Raw genomic sequence first — 24,039 nt, 5'->3', positions numbered from 1 at the left:
GCTACTTCTTGACTTCCCATGGCTTCACTAATGACTAGTTCATTGATTAGCAAGTGCCAAGGAGAGGATCTTGTGATTCAATGCCCAGTCTTTAAGAAGAGGAAAGAGCTGTGGGCTCCAGAGGGGGCCTGGGAGTCTGATATGGGTTCCTTGTGTCTCACCTGCAGAGAGGGCTGCTCTTCACCTTCAAAGCTAGATGTTAACTTTCCCCCTTGAGACTCATGCTGATGGGCTGCACTTCATGTATCCTGTGACATTGCATGGGGTGACTTGTTGAATCTTTTAATCTTTTTAAGTAAATGTAGTCAAGCCATTCCAAAACTGCTGCTTATGCCGCTGATCTTAGGTCACTGCACTTTAGAACCCACAGGGCCATCAGGGAATCAAACAATCTACTGATGCTTAGAACGAGGAAAATGAGGCAGAGGTGCCTAGTGACTAACCTAAAGTCACAGAGCAAGAGATGGTACAGAGGGCCTGAGAACACAGGAATCCAGATTCCCAGAGATGAACCTCTTACTTCTGTAAGACTGAGCTGAGAAACATTCTGACAGAGATGAAAACAGAAATTATTATACAGCTCCCAGGTTTCCTTTTGCAAGTGTTTTCAACAGGACACTTGAGAAGTGCTTCCATAATGAATCTTACAGATGATGTTTTGTTTACTGTGTTCGGCAAAATAATGACGTGAGCAAACCAGGTGATGGATGGTGACAGGTCACTTATCTGGTAACCTCAGCTCCTAAGAACACTGAGATCCGAGGAGTTTGCAAAAAAAAAAAAAAAAAGGCTCTGGGCAATCAAATCCAGGCCACATAGCTCTGGCCTGACATTCTACTTGTTCTCTCCACGCAGGAGTACATGTGGCCCTCATCTACTTTTAGGCAAGGTAAATCTGTCAAGCTTGGTCACAGGGGAGATGCCAACTGCTCAGCTGCAAATAGAAAGGGAAAAAAAGAGTGGTGCACAAATAGGCAGTCGGAAATATGGTGCAAATGAGCAGTAGGAAGTGAGAGGTGAATGAAAGAGATGGAATTAAGCTATTAATGCCAGGAATGGATGTGAACAGGTACAGCAGGCAGGCCACTGAGTGTGCAGGTTAAGGAACCTCCGAACTTCAAGGCTCCGGGGGGAATCACCACATTACACTGCAGCATAATAATACATGCATCTCAGGATGACTGTGAGTCATCAAAACAAAGTCCAAATTATTTTTGGCAACCTAATTTAAGAAAGCCACGATGTATAGAATCCATTAAAGAAAATTTTTCATTAAACTGATTAAAATAAGGCGTAATTAAAGCTTTCATTATTTGGAAATTTCCCTTATATCCCACTTTCCTTAGGAATGATATGACCCTGGCCATGCATGAGGGGCCCTTAGAGCTTTTAGAAAAGAAGCTTTTATTTAAAGAGGTCTGGGATGGGCTGGATTGTCTTTCCTTTAGAGAGTGAACATGATCCGCCCTCCTGACAGTCATTCAGAAAGAGCGTAGAGCCAATCCTCCCGCCAGAAGAGGAGCCAGGCCTGCACCCACCCAGGCACGCTGCCATCATCTCTGCCTTGGGCATGGCCACAGACTCAGGGAAGCCTGTGGGGCCCCTGCAGACCGTCTGCCCCTCCGTAACTAACACTGTCCCCAAGCCTTGTGGGTGTGGACCACATCTCGGGGAACATCCTCAGTTCCTGTGGCACTTCTCTCCCTTGATTCCTTCCTTCTCTTTTCTTCAAATTTACTTTTTATTTTTATCATAATTATGCATGCACACAGTTTAAAGAGCCGAATCGTTGCCACCGATTTCCCTCCCTAGCAGCAGTCACGTTCAACACCTTTAGCTGATTTTTCCCCCTTTTTTAGTACTTATGTCTATATTTCTAAGTAACATGCTTATATTGTTTAGTAAGAATTTTTTTTTCAAGAACTACCTACTAAATTCCCATATGAAGGATAAGAATTTTGCTGCCTTTAACCTCCCCACTGTCAGGAGACAGGGCTCTAATTGTTTCTTAATCCAGCTTTTAGACAGCTCTTCTCTTTCATCGCTGTCTTTACCCCAACTTCCAGAGATACCCGCGTCACCAGATTCTGAGCTGGTGGTCTGCGGTGTAAATCGGATGGCTTGTCAGGGCTCCCCACAGCCAGCTTCAGATTCAGCTTTCTTGAGTCGGCAGCTAAGTTAATTGTCACTTGTTCAGCTGTTTTTCAGTTTCCAAAATTTTGTTGCTCCCATTATGTTTATCCTTATGGATTTGTGCCTTAAAAAAAAAAAAAAAAAACCTGACTGTCATTTTAATAAGGTTTTAGAGGGAGTAGAGATTAAATGCATCTGTTGATTCACCATCTTTAGCAGGAAGTATGTCGTTGATATCTTTTTCTTTCTGCTCCAGAGAACAGTTTATTTTCCATTTGAATCACCTGATAAAAATGCTCAGCTCACTGAAGCAAAGCAGTCTGGGTTTCCTTCGAGCTCATCTTCCTCTCCTTCATGAAGCAGATCAGTTGAATGGCTGGAAGAGAGGAGCTCAAATGTTCTCATCTCCATGAAATGTTAAATTTTTGTGAGGATGAATTTGCTAACTACCCTGATTTGATCATTACACATTGTATACATGTATTAAAATACAACTCTGTGCCCCATAAACATGTATGATCAAGACATTTTAATTAAAAAAACACACACCCAGCTCACTGAAGCAAAAGCAGGCTGGGTTTCCTTCTAGATCATCTTCCTACCCTTAATGAGGCAGATCAATTCAATGATTAGAAAGGAAATTATTATAATTCAAAGCTAGGCTACGGTTTTGACTATTGGGAAAGAGATGGAGATTAGGAAGTGGAAAAGACTTTTCCCCTGCAAGAATTTGTTAAATCTTTGATCAACTTTTATGCATGTTTTAAAAAATGAACTTTTATGTACTTTTAGGATGCTTCTCCCTCTGCAGATTCCTGCTCTGCTCCCAGCACGTGTCCCTTACCAACACCTACTTGAGAATGTGTGTGTGTCCACCTGGGCTCACTGATTCATACACGCTCATTCTCGCACAGCAGTGTCATTTCTCACTCCTACGACACCCACTCACCGCACATCGCCCCTGCACGGCTGGATGGTTTGCTGTTCCCTTTGATGTTTCTGCTGACCTCTGACTCTGCTCTTCCCCTGTGCTGAATCCCCTCCTTCACGTCCTTGCCCCCAAGGATGATGCTCTCCTTTTGTCCACCTCCTCAACAGGAAACACTCCTTTCTTCGTTAGAATTTCTCTAAATGTCACAGTATTATCTAAGAAGAAGGGTCCTGCCCCCTTTCTAAGGTCAAGTGTTTCATGACTGCACGTCATCCCTGCCCTCCCCATACTCTCTGGCTCATCTTTCAATGTCTTCCTCTTCACTGGATCTTTCACATTCTGGGAACATGGTTTTCTTACCAAAATTTCCCCTTCATCCCCGACTGTCTGTGCTACCGTATTCTATTCTTAGGAGTGGACTATACAAGTTGCCTCCAAGTGCTCGTCACAGAGCTCCTTCTGCATCCCTTTGGGTCCCCTGCCTACAAGAGCCTGCAGCTTCCTGGCCCGCCTTGGCTGGAGGTCTTCACTTCTCAGCATTCCCCTCCTGCCCCACTCCCTCCTCCCAAGAATAGCGACAGCATATATATTTCCTTCTAAAAAATCAATTACACAGCCAAGAGTCTGAATCTGTCCAAACTGGGTGTACTTTTTAACATGAGGTTGGGGTGGGTGTTTGACTCTTTATGTCCATTTAATTGTTTAAGTGAAATTTTATCTAATGAAAATAAGATGTGTGTTTTCAAAGTTTAAAATAATTGTTTTTTGCAGCACTTTGGTGACCTATATCTTCATTTGCAAGATTAAAGTTCTGCAAGCAGAATAACAATTACTTATCAAAAGTCAAATCTTAAGCAAATGTCCTTTGAGCCCGATACAGATTAGCAATTCTTCATATGACTAATGACTATATGTCCTTATGATAACTATAAACATGAGAAACAAAAGATCAAGGGACTCTAAAATAGCACTCAGAATAACAGAAGGGCTGTGTGGGCGTTCAACAGTAACTGTGAAACCAAAAGATTCTTCACATGCCTCTAAAGATCTTTAAACCCAGGGCGACTGGAACCATTACACTGTGGTTATCTCCCCCGGCCCCCACCCCCCAGTAAAATCCCTCATAGACAAGACTCTTCAGCTTTTTAAATATAAACAAACATATCCCTTTCTGAAATCAAACAGAACAACACAAAGCCACAGTATGCTAGAAATTATAAAATTTCATAAACCAGTGAATTTGCAAGGAATTGACAATAACTCAAACTGTTGAATTAATAAACAGTATTTTTCCTGATGAACAATTCTTTTTTCAAATTCCATAAAGTCCACAATTCTCATAGCAATGCATGTGTTTAATACTTACTAAAAGTTAAATCACATTTAGTTAATATTTGAATATTTGAGCGATTACTCTGCACAGAATGTTAGAAAAGATATCATGGGTAAAATAACCGAGCCCGTGGCGCACTTGGGAGAGTGCAGCGCTGGGAGCTCAGCGACTCTCCTGCCGCGGGTTCGGATCCTATATAGGAATGGCCGGTGCACTCACTGGCTGAGTGCCGGTCACGAAAATGACAAAAAAAAAAAAAAAAAAAAATGCAGAGAGAACTGAATATACGATCTTGGTGCCATAGGAGGTCATTATCCTCTTTAGAAGATGGAATACATTAATAAAATACACAATAACTGAAGATGTGCTATCAGTTGAAGCAAATAAATGGTTTGAATGGCTGAATGGAATGATTTAGGTGACATAAATCCCAGAATCATGAGAGGTCTCCTGGAAGACTGTTGAGATACTTTAAAAAGATGAAAAGTACAGATTGGCAGGGAGGATAGAGAGAGAAGTCTTACCAGAGGGATGGCTAGTGAAAATCTGATTAAGTAGAAACACAGGAAATGTGGAAGGGCAGACCCAAGGGAGGGCCACCACCTCCTTTTCCTTTCTCACTGCTCCCAGGAGTGCCGGCCTCAAGCCTCCAGATCAGGTTCTGCCCACGAAAATTCTCTGCGCAAAGCTATTACAGTCATTACCTTAAAGCTCAGACCCCTTCTGTTCTGCTCAAAAAACAATGGCTCTCTTGCCTCACAGACCGAGTTGAGTAACACACGGTAAGTACTCAATATATTTGACTGCATTTTCTTTTATATTTCCTGTTTGATTTGAAGGTTCGAGAAGGCAAAAACCTGTTTTATCATTTTTTCATATTTTGGTATGGAAGAGCTACCAAGTATCTTAGGCATATAGAAGTTCAAAACATTATTTATTAAATGAATAAGCAGATGGTTTAATTAGTAAATTTTATATAATATTGGCAAATTGTGGGCCAGCTGGTAGACAACCTTGCATGCAACGTCAGGAGCTTAGATTTGATACCAGACACTCTAGCAAGTTACTGGATGATTGTGTGTAAAGCACAGACATGATAAAAAAAATGTTCAAAGCAACTTGTTTTAGTTGTGTATTGCAGGGAGAATTAGCCTGCAAAGGATAAGAAGTAGAAAGATCACTTTGCTAACAATATTTTGCTGACAAGCTGAGTAAAACAAGATGAGAATTTTGGAGCTTGTGGATTAAGTCACAAATATGAACATTCCTTCAATATACACCAGAAAAGAAAATTGTTACACATATTCTGTCTTCAATCTATTTTAAATGAGTTCATTTCTGAGCTAAGAGAGAAATTTTTTTCAGGCTCGGCAACAGTTGTTTTTAAAGAACATCAACCAAAAAACCTTAGAAAGTAAGGACAGATATTCTTATTTATGACTTACAAATGTTCTCCATATTTGAATCTTCCAAATTGACACTAAAACAAATTTAGAAAATTGAAAAGAACTCCAATTTGTATATTTTTATTACAATGCAGAATATTTGATTTTTCAGTTTACCACAGAAGTAGATGGTTGTTTATGTAAGTAAAATTTTATAACCTACTATTACATTTGGATGTGAAATTAATGAACTTATCAGCAGTTAAAAATGCCAGTGGATTAAAAAGCATCAGGAGGTTATAATTGGTACCCATTCTCCTTTCCAAGGAACCATTCTTTCTCTGCTCAAGCCTCACCTCTCCTACTGTGTGCTAGAAAGCAACGGGTGACTAGCAGGACGTTTGGCAGCACAGATAACACTGAGGAAGAGATTGGTGCACAGGTCTCAATCTTGGCTGCACATTTACAAACAGCTGGGAATTTTTAACAGCTATTAATTCCCAGCCCACACCCTAGATCAATGTCAATGTATTTTGAAAGCTCCCCCCAGGTGAGTTTGCTATCCAGGGTTGAGAATCACTGGATTAGTATTTTTGTTAGCCGTGGAAAAATAATGTTCATATCTGATTTTCTAGATATAGTATCAAAAAGATGGAGTAGTTTCAAGGCAAAATATATGATGCTACTAATTTCATTTTCATGAAAAAAAAACTTTCACTTACCTGCCTTCTGACAATGTACGATCTTTTCATATACAGCATCTGCATTTTCAATCAATGCCTTCAATGACTGAATCATCTGCAAAGGGAACATCCAGACATGAGATTACACCTGACAACTAGACACCCTCTCACACTCATGCACGAACAAGGCTCTTCCCCTAAAAACAGACTGATGTGATGATGCAAAACGCTTTTTTATCTGACCTTCCACTACTTAAGTTCAAATGTGTATGTGAAAAATGATAAAATCATGCATCCCCACGTAACAGTTTAAACAACACCGAGTAGCAGTATGTTCCAGGTGCAGTTAGGCTAGTACAACACTGAACTTGAAACTTGAGCCAATACTGAGATGAGTTCGTTTCAGTGTGAGAAGCTACAAATGTGTGCACATCTGATCTGAGTTTTAAATGTTACTTCTAGTTATCCATTCTGACAAAATCTTTACCTTACAGAAAGCCCCAATACCTACATATTTCAGTCAAAATGTCTTCAATCCGAAAATCAGCTTAAAACATACAATAAGTATCAAAAATAGCATTTACTGGATGCTATTTATCACTCATGATACCTCTCAAACTAGTATTTTTAGTGTTCCTATCAATGGTTTTTAAAATATTCAATTTTGATTTCTTGTTCCAAGAGTACAAGCTTGTTTGAAGAGTCCAAGCTTGAGTAACAGAAAGGATGAGGTCACAGCTGATCAATTATTTTATTCACCAAAAAGCTAGGAAAAGACCTGTCTGAAGAAATCTTGTTGGCTCTAAAATCACTATGAAAATGGGACAGTCAGATTCAGCTGTCATGGCTCAACTGGGTACAATTATGATACTGCCTTAGAATAGATTCTAATTTTTTGTATTTAAATGTCCAAATATTTTGCATTGTAATATTGCTAACCTGTTTTACATGACCATCCTATTTTAAATAACAAACACTCATCCATTCCTTTAAATTCTGCCTTGTTTTTCTTTATAGCCATCTATCACTAACTGTCATAGTAACTACTTTATAGTAACTAAAAGGTAGTTGGATTTATTGTATAACTGTAGGTTGGATTATTTGTATAACTCAAAGGACACATATTTTGATTAGTTACATTTATTTAAACTATAATCAACATGTCTCTTAAGAAATGCACTAGATTCTTAAAGTTAGTCAACCAGCATTTATCAACTTCCACTGTTCTAAAAAACTATAGTAAACATCAAAAGTTCAAAGGCCAAAGTAGGCAGATGTCTTCGCTATTCTTGGGGGCCTACTAAAAGCAGCTCCTGAGTAGAAACTGGGGATACATGACCTACAGGACACAGCCCTTGTCTTCAGGAAGTCCATGGCCTACTTGCGGAGCTTGCCCTTTGGAATTCAGTGTTTTCACATTCTTTCTTCAAGATCTGAGTCATTCCTGTAAATTAAAATACCCTATTTTATAGCTTGACATACTGAACAGGCAATGATAAAAATGAATAGTTAAGAACTCTATTATACTGACATAAAGTCATTTGCACCATTACATAATTTGCATACTGAAAAGGTTCATACTGTCATCAGTAACCTTTTTCAGCTTTGATGTCAAGCCAAATGAGAGATAGGAAGAAGCAAGGACTTCTTCCAGCAAGGATGGTGGCTGTCACAGCTTAGTATCAAAGAACTGGCCAACCGTGCCTCCACCACTCAAATAGGAAGAAGAAAAAATAAATAAATACAAGCAACAGAATGAAGCTGGTCGTGAAGCCGATGAGCAGGCCAGGAGCGATCACAGAAGGAACAGAGAACAGCAGCACCAAGCACAGGCTCACACGGACGGACACACTCATCCTGGGGGTAGTGCAGGGCGGGAAAAGCACAGATTCATATGGGTTCAGTCCTGATTCTCATGAGCTCTGTCATCCAGGACAAGATATTTGACCTCACAGAACCATAATTTCCTACCTGTAAAATGAGCTTATTAAAGATACTACACCTTATAATGTGAGGATTAAATGAAAGCATGCGTGTGAGCAACTAGCACAATGAAGACACCTGCAAATGGCAGACATTGTGCTTGATTCTCCATTTGTCCAGGAGGCCTGGTGGAGCATTTCCTGGTTGACCAAAATTAGCTGAATAAGTATGTCTTCTTTTTATGTTAACTGGCAATGTTTCTGACACTCATTACTAATTTTAATTTTACTTGAAAAGCCTGGTGTGATGAAGCTCAGAAACAAATCGTACTATTATTCTCAGAAGCATTTTCCAGTTTACAGTATCACCAGAGGTTAAAAAATTATGCACCTTCCAGCTATAAAATATATGCAAGGCTTAAGAAACACACAGCCATCCCAAGGGTCTGGATAGGGAAGTTTGTCTGCCTCCTGTGCTCTGTAATACTTGGAGAATCATTTGCTTATTCTTGGGACAGTCATTTACTCAGACACACAGATGTGTGGGACTCTGAACTAAGTGCAAAGGATGAATAAAGAATAGCTGCTGACCTGGGACTATGGTAGGGAAAGCAGACAGACAAATAGTAACTACTGTGAAATGCAGCATTTCTATTGTAGCCCAGAGCTACTGGGTGTGACAAAATGAAATATGCCGAAGCCACTGCCCTTTGGTGGGATAGTTAATGGTGAAGTACTTGTGGTATAATGGCATCCATGCTGACGCCCACAGAAGGATCCGTTTGTGGCTTATTTTTCAATCAGAAGTTCCTTTCCTGACAATGTGAGTGAATACATCCTTCTTATTCGTGAGCAGTACACAGACTACAAAGGTGGTTAATACACCAGGTAGAGCACACAGACGCAGTGAGAAGCCATTCTTCTCAGGTTTGGGAGTAAACAGCAGCAGGCATTTGCAGACTGTATTAGAGGGGAATTCCAGTGGGAACCAGCCTAGGAGAAGGCAGCCACACCATAAACAATCAGCAAAGCTTAGATGGGGCAGGAAGAAAGCACATTCAGACCTTAGCAGAGATGACTCAGTTTGTCACACCTGTTATTAAATGTTTGCACCACTTCCTCTGGAAGGAGGAACTGCCAGTTTATCTTTTTTATAGTTTGGGGGTACATATTTATAATTAAAGGAATGTGTGATAAACAGTCAGGTTGAGCATCCCTAATCCAAAAAACTGAAATCTGAAATGCTCCAAAATCTGAAGCTTTTTGAGTGCTGACACTATGCTCAAAGGAAATGCTCATTGGAGCATTTTGGATTTCAGATTTTTGAATCAGAAATGCTCAGCCAGTAAGTATTCTGCAAATATTCCAAAATCTGAAAAAAATCGGAAATCCAAAACACTTCTGGTTCCAAGCATTTTGGATAAGGAATACTCACCCTGTAGCTCTTGTCCATAGCATAAATTCATTAATCCCCAACTCTTGCAGCATTGTGTAAGTTCTCCTTGAGTCTAAGAGCCCCTCTAGGTTCTCTTAAGGAAGGTCTCTGGACTGTGGGCTCCTAGAAGAGCACCAGGTTGAGTCCAGCAGGCTTAGAGAGGGCAGGGCTAGGTGAAGGGCCTTCCTGCCTGCCTACCCAGCTGGCTAACATCTTCCTTTCATTCAGCTGACCAGTATGATTGAATGTAGAGCACACGGCACTGAGGATACAGCAGGGACAACATGGGACTACAGTTTATCTAGTAGGGACCAATTTCTGAGTCTGCTACTTTATGAAAACCTGTGATTATAAATAGCACAAGTGTTGGTTGAATGAATCAAGATGAAAGTAATTCAACGCCTCCTCTGTATCAGGCATGTGCTCAGTGCTTTCCATTTCATTTAATGCTCACATTACCCACGAGAGATGGGTACTTATGAGTTACTTTTGCAGATGTGACACTGAAGACCTACCTGACGAGAAAGCTCCTTTCCCAAGGTCATCTGTTATGATAGGCAAAGGGACTATAATTAATAAATAATGGAACCAGTATTCTGTTTGACCTCAAAGCCTCCGCTCTTTCCATAATACCATGACAGATCTTGACAAATGAGTAGCAACTGCATGAGTAAAGAGAAAAGGGCATTCCACCAGAAGGATGTACAAAAGCAGAGGGAATTCTGTAACACCTGGAAGGTACCTCACACAGTTTGTAGTATCATTTCAACTACGAACATAGACCCAAAGTTGTTTTTTTCAAATAATATTTCTATAAAGCACTTTGAGAAAATATTTTTTTTACTGATGACAAATCAATTACTTAGATTCACTTAACAATTTGTTATTATAAAAGACAAATCATTTATATTTAATGTAAAACTACTAGAATAAGCACCTCAGATTAGACAAAAGCAGATGTTTGGGGAGTGATAATCAAGAGACAAACCCAAGGAAAAAAACCATGTTATCTTGTTTTCTCTGTATACTCATTAATATGTCAAAAGAATGCAAGGTGGTTGATTCTATAAGCATTGTTTGCATTAATGTAAATGCATTAATTTCACCAATCCCCTCTGAGCACACAGGTATAAATCTTGGCACAGCAATCAGACACGCAGCTACCAGCCTGAGTAACTCACCACATGGATGCTTACTCTGTGCAATTTGCTTTTATATAGTTGTTGCTAATGGATTTTATATTAGTGACCTGTTACCAGTACCTCCTAAATTTCTGGAATTAATGCATTAGGAAAATCTACGGATTTAACATACCCCAGAAATCCATTTCATAAATTTGATCAACTCTAATATAAGGTTTTAATACAGGACTCAAACAGATGAAAAGCAGGAAGTTCCAACTAAACGCAAAGTAAAAACTAAAATTTCTAGTTTATTAAGATGGAAAGAAACCAGAAATGCCTTTCATAAGAATGCTACATTTTAAAAGCAACTTCCCGTGTAAGGGTAAAGTAATTTCTCTGTTTATATATATGGCTATGAGAAAGACTATTACTATATGAATATATTATACATTACTAGATTTCTATAGATTGCTCCTTTATTTTCTGTTCTGAAACTTGCTTATCTACTAGGAAAATTATTTTCAGGATGAGCATGTCTGTTTTGCATAAGGATCTTACAACTGATTTTGGACAATTCACCAAATCTTCCATCTCAGGAACACAGATTTTGTTAATAATTACAAAAGAAACTTGCAAAAACTACAAAAGTTGTTTGCCATTAATTTTAAGTACTTGGGTGAAAGAAGTTTTAGTAATAACATCTTCTGAGTTCTAGATTTTTTTCCCTTTATCTTCTTTTGAACCTCAGTTTCAGACAGAAAATTCCTGCCTCTTCTTCCTTGTCTGTCCTTGTACTTAACACACAGATGTGGCTGCTACTGCATCTGCTGTAGTTGTTTCTGATGAAGTTACAAAATCTAAGAAGTCCTAAAGTTATTATAAAAAAGAACTGCTAGATAACAAAGAAGGTTTGTTCTTTTATGTGGATTCTACGACTATTTAACACATAACAGGTAAGTATCTTCCCAAACTCAAATAATTTCAAGATCATCATTCTCAAACATGCCAGTGGACTTATAAAAATGATGGAGTACACCTGGCTCTCACCACTGAACACCCCCAGACTGCCAAGGCCATCTTGGAGATTCACATTAGGCTTCAGTGGACCTGTGAATGCCCAGGTGGCAGGTTCAGCCACCAGGTTCAGGAAAGACCCTGAGAAGATAGGGCCAATGCTGGACTTTCCTCTCAGGACTCCAGGGATGAAAAACAAAACAGCAAACATGAATCAAGGATGATGAGGTGTTCAGAAGACAGGAACTAATTCAGTCCAAAATAATATTTCCCTCTAATTAGAATTATCTGAATGGCAGCCTCTGCTATGGTTTGAATGTGTTCCCTCCAAAATTTGGGCATTGCCAATGTGCTGGTATTAAGAGGTGTGGCCTTTAAGGGGTGATTAGGCCATGAGGGGTCCGCCCTCACAAATGAAACAGGCCCTTACAAAAGGGACTTCACACAGCATTCAGCTAGCTTGCCCGTCCTCCTTCCACCATGGGAGGACGCAGCAAGAAGGTCCTCACCAGATGCCAGTGCCTTGATCTTGGACTTCCCAGCCTCCAGATGAGAAAATAAATTTTAGTTTTTATAAATTAGCCAGTCTGTGGTATCCTGTTACAGCAGCACAAAAGAACTGACACAGGTTCTAAAACTCACGTCACTGGTGGATCTTCAGCCTCATGATACAGCCCTGCAAAGTGAATCAGTTCACTAATGCTGAGAACAGGACGAAAGTAAGAGCAAAATTCCCTCAGTAATTTGTAAGCTTTGGTGCTTTTGGTGCTCTTGACAAAACCATATCTCTGAATTAACAATATAATCTTTCTTTTTAACACTTTGCAATAATTATTACTGTGTGAGTGAAGAATTTTAGGATCAAATGCAGAAACACTGGGATCTGGGACTTCTCAACTGAAATTCAGAGGTAAAATTTTCTCTCACTTATGCTTCCAAGTATAGCAAGATGTCACAAAGTTAACTAAAGGAAGAGGCACCAAGTATATAACTACTGCTGCAAAATACAACATAGATTTTAACACTGGAACATAAAAGTCATATATTTAAACTGTGGTGCGAAAAGCTTATTGCAGTGGGGGTCTTTGTCAGCTGCATGCTACAGCTAAACCCAGCTCCCCTTTCCATGTCACACGGGTGGAGTATTGTGGCCACATTCCACTGTGTGGGGGAGGCCAGACAGCTGATTACCATCCAGGAGCTGAGGTTTTTCATGTCATTAAGAGCTGCGGTCATTGTCCTTTCCAGCAATGTCACTATGAAAACATTTTCTAAATAACAAACCGTTTCCAGGGTAACTGGTTCTGGTTTCCTCATGAAATCTCACTTCCATTTCCACATTTTCCACTATGCAAATTATATAATACTATAGAAAAACCCTACAAAGAAAATTTTAGAAAGAACCTAAAGATTTTCCGATAAGAAGTACTAGTGGACTGTGAAACACAGAGAGGAGGGCTGCTGCTGCACAGGTCCCTGTGACAGCCGTGGTGGGGAAGCGCAGGATCTAAAGCAGCGTCAACTACCGTTAAGCTCTCTGGGAGTTTCAATACACATTAGAGGAAAGTAGAGAAACGTGGGTAGAAAAGGAGCGAAGGGACAGTTTGGAGAATATATGGAACTCTACAGTTAGGAGTTTGAATTTCATTACACACCATGGATGATTTTAAGCAGAGATGGGCTGTGACCAAAGTGGAATTTCAGAGCCATGAGCAAGGATTGGTGTGAAGGAAGAAATGGGGAGGCATGAAAGTGGGGACAGGGAGCAGGTAAAGGCCACTGCTGTATGAGGACAGGACAGTGGCAGGGGAAGAAAGGACGCAATGAAGAGATCATGAAAGGGAGGATGGGGTAGGACTCAAGTCGCCGACTTGCTGTGGGCACAGAAGGAAGAGCCAGAGGTGACACAGCGGCTAAACTGGCTGGGATATGAAAAATCGTAACACACTCTACAGTTGTAAAGCGCTTTACAGTGACTTCAAATATGTTAACTCATTCAATCATGTGGACTTCTACCTTAGTTGAATTGAGTTGGTGGTTACAGCAGGGAAGTCTTGTGAGATTGCCCAGCAGCAACCAGAAATTGTATAAAAGCTTGGTCTGGCATCGGAAAATTGGGAATTTTCTGCACAGAGGTAGTAGCTGAGATGAAAGAATGTCTACATTTCTGAGGAACGAATTTTAAAGATAAATGAGCATCACAGTGATGCTCCCGATTCATCAAATTAATAAGCAGAGAGAACAACAACTAGTAGGAGAGACACGAGAGTGGCCAGAGGGAAGGAACAGAACAAGGATATAAACAATTACAGATGCATGAGGAAAGAGTTTCTGGAAGAAGGGTGAATCCCATAGACTTGGGAGCTCTGGATTTGGTTATTTCATTGGGTGGTTATGGAGAACATAATTGCAGTACCGACAGTTCTGCTATAACATGACACACGCATTCCTAAAAATCATCACACTATACAAAATTGTGCGACAACCACCACAGGGCTTATGGAGAAAACAGGATTAGGGACACAACACTCAAAAATTTTGCAGTGACACATTAAAAAAAGACAGGAACAGAATGAAAGCGACATCACAGTCCTGCATATGTTAAATGGTTAAAGAATGCAAAAATTCTACAATAAATGTGGCACTTTACCTTGAAGAAGGCCTGAAGGTTGCTTGTGGAAGTGGGCGTCAGAAGGGTTGCAGTTTGTGAGTTACTGTGAAGTGGGGAAGGAGGGTCTCTAACACCTAACGGAAAGTGGTCACACAGATGTGCACGGGTGTAGCTCACAGTACATTCAGTGAGCCAAGGTGGCTGGTAGATGTTTGGGGACGTGTGTGTGCATTCAGTTTGCCCAGGCACAGTCTTCTGCATTCACCTAGTGTTCCTTGTGCACAAAATTGTGCACACACAAGTGCAAAATTCGTGTTATGCTCAAATTATTCCCTAACTAATCAACTGCATTCAAACAAGCTTGCATTGTCAAAACAAGGGTTATAGCAGAACTGACTGAAGAAGGGAGATTATTTAAAAATCTTTCCATAATTTTGTTTTACAAAATTCTTCTAAGCAATTTTATTATGAAGAACAAGTTAAACTCTCAGTTTCCATCATATTCAACCAAAGCATGGTTTTGGCATCATATAAGCCTGCCTCAACATTGTTTTCAACTATTTTAACAATCATTTTTTGCCAGAGAATAGATGCCAAATGCTATATAAAATCTGGAGTGAATTATGAGCTATGAGTGACCCAGGGTCCACACTCAGGAAGCCAAGAATTCCCTAACTTTTCAATATGCTCTAACTTTTCATGAAGTTCACTTCAGAGCTGGGGAGCTACTCAAGGGATGGGTGTGGCTCTCCTGTTACATAACTTTTATCTAAACACTGATATAATGTGAACCACTTATGTACTATACTTCAGATAAAATCCTGTAAGGTAACATCCCATCTCATCTGTAGGTATCTAGTTGAATTTATACATTATAAAAAGCCTCCTCTATCGCAATCAATGTCTCTATTACTTCTTACTCTAAATTAATATAAACCATATTCATACACTTAGAAGGGGCTGGATTTACAGATTAAACTTCAAGTACAGTTTCTGAACTGAGTCACCATATAAATATAAGATAAAGGCATATGCTTACTAAACACAGTGTGGTGTAGGTGTCTCCTGTTATCCAAATAACCATTTGGATTCAGCATAAAAGTCATGAAAATAAATAGGGTCATGTAGTCGAACAACCAATTTATTGCCCTAGGTTCCTTTTTTCTACCAGTTGCTTTTTTCTACCAGTGCACACTGGATGGACAAACTATTTTCACTTGTGGGTTATTTCTGAGAGGCACTTCCAGTGTTAGCCACTAGAAGTCCTTAGTAATACACATTTGTTAGGCTGGGAGGAGAGCAGGAAGGATCAAAGATGAGGGAAAACAGCACAAAGAGGAAACTGGGCCCAAAAAACCCAAAAAGCAAAAAACTGCACTTCTAGAGGAATAAAAGAAAAAAAAAAAAAAAAAGACAAAATCACAGAGGGGATTCAAAACAGTAAATGCACCAGGGTGATTTATCTTACCAAAAACTATATTTCAAATCAGGTAAGAAATTTTTATTTTATGCAGACAACTGAATAAACTACAAAATCACAATCAAACTTTGATGTAAAAGGAATTCACTCCTATTTCTAAGTTAATTGAGATTTAGCATTATTGGAAGTTTCCATGTGGTCCCAAACATATTTAAATAGACCAGGAGCTGGGATACTCCATTGTGCAAAAATAGCTTGGGGGAAACTGAAAAGGGCTCCAGAAAAATCAGGGGTTCCAACTGTACCAAAAGATTAGTTATGAAATCAATGTATAGATTTGAAATGTTTACCTACTACAAACTGTTGGCAAAGTTTTAAAATTTCAGAATTTTAAATTTTAGTTTAAACCAAACTTTAAGGATTGTAAGTTATTTATTTAATCGTATTTCAGGAAATAAACAGAATTTCAAAAACTGAAAAGAATTTTGGACTTTATCTTGTACTGTTCCTGATGCTGTAGTATATGATATTCATAGGTAAAACAAAAAATGTTGAAAACTGAGCAATAAAATAGAACCTAAACCACTCTAATAAGGAATTCTGTTTCGGTTATAAAACTGTACAGAAAAGCTACGTAATAACTTCTTCCAGTTCATGTAGTAATTTATCATGCTGTGCTTTTCTATATGGAGTATGTATATAGTAAGGTCAGATGCACCTAAATTATAACCACCCTCTTATTCCTCTAGTTTATGATCAACCTTACATGACCAGAGAACTTGTTGGGGAAGAACTTGGTGTGCTACATACCATTTTGTACACGATTACTATGGGAAGCCTTATGCAATATTCTCACATTAAACAGTATCCTTTGTAGCACATAATGAATTGTTTTGCACCATGGTTACCTCAAGGACGTACACACACAAACCCCATCCTCTCCTGGGCCTTTGGTCATGTCAGCCTCTTAACACTACAAAACACTTCTCTGCTTTTCTAAACTATAATAATGATGTGCCTACACAACATACTCATATCATACCAAACAGCATGAAATTTAAGTGCACCCGGTGCTCAAATATCTTCTATGGTCAGGAGAGGAGAGGGATGTGGGTAAGTGAAGGGACTTAGCAACTTGGAAGTTTCGACAGGACCTGTGGACAGCCAAGTGCAGTCCAGTGGGGAAGTAGTCCACAGCCAGGCCAGTGGCTTCTGCCTTCAGCAAATGCCTGGAGAGAGGGAAAGAAGGGCCAGGGCCCCAGTGCGCCTACCCCTGGTCTTGGAAGTTTTAAAGATAGTAAATTCAGACCTACATCTTGTACGGAGGGTAGCGTCTCCAAAGAACTGAAGAGAATGGCTCAAAACCTGGCCGGAATCATTCCTGCAGGAGGAAAGGGGAACTTGAGCTGGTTAAACCCAATTATTCAATGAGCAAGCTACTTCCGGAGAGTATATTAGGAACTTCTGGATGCTACGTTAACTCCTTCAAGTCACTAAGGACCATTTAGAGTTCTGACATGCTCATTTAAAACTATTATTACTAAATTAATTAAATTTCAAAAGATACAGTTTGAATTAAACATAGCACCATTTTTATTACTGCCTATTTATTTCAAGTCTTTTCTCCAAGGGGATCAAGGTGATTTAGAAATTCCTAATTAACAGAAGGTAATTCAGTCACAGTCTTACTGTAAATTATCATTAGTTTCTCTCAGGTCTGTGCTAAGTATAGATGTTAGTTAAGAGAGAAAAGCAATTGGAGACTTCTGTGTAATGAAGGCAATACTTTTTAGCACAGCAGAGGGTCCACAGTACTCCAGGAGTGGCAGAGGTAGAAGACAGGACTGCATTCGAGTAGCTACTAGAGTATTTATTTACTGTGTAAACCCAGGCTTTCTTCCTGGTGTTGACCACATAACTCATGTGTTCTGGTTTCTTCCCCTTTCAGGGTAGAGAGACAACTGGCCTAGCAAGGTGGTGGTAAGTCTTACCTTCTGCTTTTCACTTTGAGATTTAAACTTGCCTTTGTGAAATGGAGTAACCATGCTCTCACAAAGCATCACATGATAAATGACTGCTACTCTAGTGTTTGCAGCGATGTTAAAATATACACACACAGGTCTTAAAGCTTCAAGAAGCTGGTTAGCTCACTGGTTGGAACCCAGCTTTATAACACCAAGGTCATGGGATCGGATCCCCATACTAGCCAGCCACCAAAAAAAAAAAGCTTTAAGAGCCACATGCTTGTAGCCTTTGAAAACTAATAATGACAATGATAATGACCACCACTTACTGAGGATTTATTATGGTCTGGACTATTTACATGTAGTCTCATAATCCTTTGGGGTGGTGATCCCATGCCAATTTTATAGATAAAGAAATGGACTTGTCCATGGTCACAGAAGCAAGCACTAGAGTAAGAACCGCCTCACAATTAGGGCTCATATTCTTTGCTAGCACCCCCTCCCTCAAAAAACAAAAAACAAAAATCCCCCAAACCACTCTTGTACTTCTTAGGTACGGGGAGGTTCCATCCCGATCCTTTAATTTCTTGTCACATTTTGTGACTAGATTCACACCATGCACACCCAGCTGGGTGGTCTGTGAAGTCACCACTGTACTTATTAAAATGTGCCTTTGCAAGACATGCCGAGTCATATCTTATGCTGCCCTGGAAGTCAGCTCACAGTGGCAGGTGAGAAAGGGAAGACAAGGATTTCCCAAGGTGGGGTCGGAGCTGGCAGATTGTGTGTATGTGTGTTAGTCGGGGGATGTGTCAAGGCTTCCTTCCCCATGAACATGGGAGTGTGGGTTGGCTCACTCACGAGGGCCAGTTGGTATTGGGGAGGAGGGGGTGCCTCAGTTGGGGGAAGGTGGCTCTGATAATATTTAATGAATGTGGTTGTACTCTAATATAATAAAACTTCATTTATGGACACTAAAATTTGAATTTAATATGATTTTCACATGTTGTGAAATATTATTTTTTATTTTTTAAGTCACTTAAGAATGGAGAAACCATTCTTAGCTTGCAGACCATACATAAACAGGAGTTTCCCAGCTCTTGCTCTAAAATGTTACATGATGCATTATTTGGTGAGACTGGACTAAAAGTATTCAAAATAGTATAGTTTGATATGCTGCATACACATTTCAGAAGAGAACATGAAAAATCCAGTGCAGTTAGTATTTTCAATCCTATTATGGTAACTGATTAGATTGTGAGGACCATGCCCTAACAAATGGATGGTTTAATGGTGGTCGTGGGCATGGTTCTGGGGGCTTTCAAAGGACAGTGCACGAGTAGCTATCTCTCTTTGCTCTGCCATTCTCACGATGTGACACCCTGCATTACTGTACAGTCACCTCACCAAATGGGCTCCCTGGACTTTGGGATTCCCAGCCTCCAACTGTTAGCAATAAACATTGTTTCCCTACAAATTACTCAGTTCCAGGTATTTTGTTATAAGCAACAGAAATGGACTAATACAGTACTATACCAGTTACATTTAGCTAAAAAGTCAAATAGCCATTTCTATTCACAAAGACGGAATTTGTTTTATTTCGGTTTTTTGGCACCAGATAAGTGATTTAAAAGCTAAAATTACTTCATGCCATAAAATGACTCCACTTCGATCTTTCTGCAGTGTAGGAGTGTAGTAATTACAAAGAAGACTAGAATGATCAACCCTGATTTCAAGGAAAATATTTGAATTATGGATTTCTAAGGAGTTGAAGGATCTCCTGTATAAAATCTTCATATAAAAATCCATAACATTTAGCCCTAAAGATCTGACTAACACTAACGTGAAAGGGAAACAAATGTTTTAAACTACTTAACATCTTATTTTTAAGCTAATTGGTAATTAAACTTGTAGAGTTAAACTTAACTCTTAACACATCATATTGTCCACCCACTGAGTTCACTGTGAGAGCAATTTTCTTATGATTCAGAATTTTAAATGTCCTAATTAAGTTAGAAAAGGCTTTAAAACCATTATTAAATGCTATTTTTATTCCTGGTAAATTTGTCTGGTAGTAAAATCAGCTTTGTGGTATATTAAAGGTGGTTATTTTAGCAGGGTTAGTGGTATTAATTATTTCACAGCAATCTGGGGGAATTATAAATGAAAAGAATGGAAAACAGGAGCTGTTAAAATAGAATAAGGAGTGACAGTTCCCGCAGTCCCCACTGACAGAGCGGTTAATGCTCAGAGGGGAGTCACCACGTGCCCCCACCTATGCGGAAATGAGAAATAAGGCATCCGCAGGCAACGCTGGATTCTATTTCTCTTATAAACATGAGGTCAAATGTAGCACATCAACAAAAGATGGGTTTCAAAGATTATCAAGAGTCAAATGTTATTTATAGGAATACATCTGGCTGTGGAGAAAAATCACTACCTCGTTATTTGAAAGGATGCAGAAAACACCTTTAAAATTTATTTTCCAGGTCATGACTAGGGACATAACAGTCAGGAAAAAGGATCAGAAATTTGTAAACCCCACTGACCAAGAAAAGATGCCAGAAAGTGGCCCTAATAGGTGTCAACAATTCCATTTACTCAAAAACAATTCTGAAATATATGATTTCTCATATAAACTGGTTATTTCAATAGCTTCATTTTTATGGAATAGATTCTATCCAAATTATGCCATTTCCTAGAGAGCTGTCTTCTAAAACGTGGCTGCACTTCAAAAAAGTATATGTCCGTGAATATAGAGGAGCTCGTCATCGCATTTCCAAACAAATCTATGTGTCACCACTGACGATTTTATAGAAGTATCTAATGTCCTTCCAGTTTTTCCAACTCAACTCCATTGGACTTCCAACACTGCCAAATTTCTAAATGGAAAAGCATATGCCATTCCAAACTACACAAGAATGGGTGGCAATAGATTCAGTTCATCCCTAATGCATGGATCTTGCATTTATAAAGTCAGGGAATAATATCGAGAACAGCACGATTCTGAACAATAAAATTATATTATCATGGCGATTTACATGCTTTTTAAACTCTAACTTGAATATATTTCACCCTCATTCCCAGGTGGAATGAAGAACCATCATAGACCCCACATCTACCTACTTGGTCAGAAATTGCCACCAGTAGGACAACGAGTTAAGCTCAGCAGTGAAGGTGCATTTCTTGGGTCCTCCACTGGGGTGCGATCCAGAAAGTGGTTGGTGTTTTAAAGTGGCACCCACACTTGGGGAGCTCGAAGGTTTCTATCAGCGCTCTCTGCAAGCTTATAGCAATGAACACATCAGTTTCTCTTTCAAAGTAGCCAGCAAAAGCTGGCACAGCCACCTCTGTGCCAACAGCACAGCTTAGAGGACCAAGGAGAGATATAGCTCTCCTCCACATCCAGGGTAACAGGGAGCCCAGGGTCTCCCAAACACAAAGGGAGAAGTAGGCTGAATGCATTAATGAGTCACGAATTGCATGTTTTGGTTCAGCTAGTCTTCATTTTTGTCAATATGAAAGGATGTGGAATTTACAAGCTGCATAAAGACATAACAAATTATAATACACTGAAAGTCAATTACATTCTTTATTTCTTTGACCATCGCTTTTCTGTTTGAAAAGAGTTTCCACAAAGAGGAGAATTACGATCCACAAAACTGGATGCGGAGGCAATACCATTCTGTGGATACTACAAAAATAACAATAAACTTTAAGATATCACACAGGTTCTGGATGCTGTAAAAACTTTTTTTTTAAACGGTCTGTACATTACTGGTAGTGTTTGATGCATGTGTAAACAGCAAATCAAACATTTTGATGCTGAAAAGATTGAATTGCTAGAAGATAATATGCATGAGGTGCATGTCCTTAAAGTTATCCTGTCCCCACCCCTTTTTTTCTCTCTTGGCAATTATGAAGCTTAATTCAAATTCTTCATCAATCCAAACAGAACAGAGGGATGCCACTTTTCCAAGATGTTTTAAGAAAAATGTTATTCACCTAGCTATAACAGTCAAGGTAATGGAGAGATATCTGGTTCTCCTTCTCTCAATGATCATAATATCCTTCTAGCTGGCCTAATTCTTAAAGCTGTCACGTCGTACTTCTAACTCTACCTCCTGGCTCCTCACTGAATGCCCAGGCCTTTCTCTAGGTGGTATTTCAGGAAGAATGTCTTTATGGCAATACAGAAGATGAGCTATGGTGGGCAGAGAAAGTGCAAGCTGGGGGCTTCAGTAAGCACTGGGATGTAATGGGGAGAGTACAAAAAGTTATTTCCTTTCACATACGTTGCCATATTTTATAAATTGTGTTGCCTCAGGGGCTTTCCACCTATTCAAAGGATGAGTTTTAGAGCATGAGTAAAGAGCAACTATCTTATAAACACAAAGACATTTCTCATTTTTAAAGGTAAAATTAGACTTTTACTTGGGTTTCCACCAAAATGATAAGCTTGAAAGTCAGGATCTGTTGAGAAACATTTTCTAAATTATTTTAGCATGTCAAGAAACTGCCATAGATCACAGAGTTTTCCTCCCTTGGGTGGAGGAGATTTCCCCTCCACCTACAAAGGCTGGGCCAATGGGCTGCAGCTCTAAGACAGGAGGAGGAAAGGAGCAGAGGAAGAAAAGTTGGAAGCTGATATGGATGAACTGTGTCCCTCAAGTTTTATGTATTAGAAGCTTGATCCCCACTGTGACTGTTAAGAGGGTGGGAAATCCCATTATGATAATTGAAAGGGGGTCCTTGAAGAGGGGAGGACCATGCCCTAGTGAATGGATTGATCCGTTCTTGGAAAAATGGGAGTAGTTCTGGTGCTTTAAAAGGAGCGCACGTGAGGAGCTATTGCTGTCTCTCTGCTCCAGTATTTCTGCCATGTGAGACCCCTGGGTCACTGTCACCACCACCAAAACTTTCATCAGATGTGTTCCCTGGACTTTGGACTTCCTAGCCTCTGAAACTGTAAACAATAAATTTTGTTTTCTTTATAAAAACAATAAATTTTGTTTTCTTTATAAATTACCCAGTTCCAGGTATTTTGTTATAAGCAACAGAAACAGACTAATACAGAAGCCCACCTCTTGTGGTCCTGAGTAGCTCTGGAGATGAAATCCTCCCGCTGCATGTACCAGCCTTGAGGTGAGTAGGGTGTGGAGGGGAGGATGAAAGGCTTTGAGATGGGCGTTCTTCAGCAAGCACACAAAAGCAAGACTTCTGCAACCGCACCCTGTCTAGGCAACCAGAGGCCACTTTGTAGAGGAACAGAGGGAAGGAGAGAAAGTCTGGGAGACTGAGCATTTTACCTAAAGAGCTAAGCATTTACAGTCCAAAATGGATAATGTAAATTAATGCAATAGATCAAATTTGCCAAAGATAACTAAAATTTAGGGACATCAACCTCCCCTCTAAGAGAGATAAGAAAGCAACAATTTTTCATCTGAATTGAAAGTGAAGTCTGAACTCTCTTTCTGCCATACAGACACAGATGATGAAGGGCTGAAGTAGAATGATGGCCACAGAAATGAAAAGACAGCCAGCACTGCCTCCTCCGCTCAATTAGGGTTTATTTATTTAAAGTCTATTGGAGACAAAAATTTTATGGAATAAACTAGAATAAGGAAACTAAACCCTTCCTCACAGTTTTGAAAAATCGCCAGCGTTCAACGCTGACCAAAAAAAACTGTGTATATTACCTATAGAGCAAGTACCGAATTTCAAATATGTATAAAGTCCTTTTTTGTTGTTGTTTTTTCCTATATTTCCTGTGGAGGTCCTTGGCAGAGAGTAGAACTTAGCCAACAACTCAGGAGGTGCCTTCAGCCACTGCAGAAACATAAACAAAATGCTTCTAGTCAAGAAGAGAAAATATCGAAAATAATCTTTGAAGGAATTATACAAGAGCGAAATCCAATTTTCAGTGTAGATGGGAATATCGATGAAAACATAGGAAGTAATTCCTCTGCTTTGCATAGGAAGAAAAAAAGACAATACTTCAATGATCTCTATCAGAAATGTAGTAGTTTTCTCTCGCATAAAGCATAGGTTTAGAAAGAAATTCCCTAGCTTTCCTTGAGCTTT

The 24,039-nt window shown here is 39.5% G+C and overlaps 1 protein-coding gene across 3 annotated transcripts in view; it reads right to left on the bottom strand.

The window, feature by feature from the left end:
* The window catches only part of PLCL2 (phospholipase C like 2), a 194,057-nt gene that overhangs the window by 36,082 nt on the left and 133,936 nt on the right, over positions 1-24,039 (bottom strand). For 2 of the 3 annotated variants that reach the window (XM_063113655.1, XM_063113654.1), the window contains exon 5: positions 6,505-6,580. In XM_063113655.1, coding sequence (XP_062969725.1) covers positions 6,505-6,580 — 76 coding nt within the window. Of the gene's footprint in view, positions 1-1,555; positions 2,258-6,504; positions 6,581-24,039 lie in introns of those variants that run through there. The other variant, XM_063113656.1, reaches the window with a different exon arrangement.

The sequence above is a fragment of the Cynocephalus volans genome, chromosome 11 (assembly GCF_027409185.1).
Source record: "Cynocephalus volans isolate mCynVol1 chromosome 11, mCynVol1.pri, whole genome shotgun sequence".
NCBI classification, from domain to species: Eukaryota; Metazoa; Chordata; class Mammalia; order Dermoptera; family Cynocephalidae; genus Cynocephalus; species Cynocephalus volans.
Note: the sequence above shows the minus strand (reverse complement) of the source record. Positions and strands in the feature narration are given on the sequence as shown.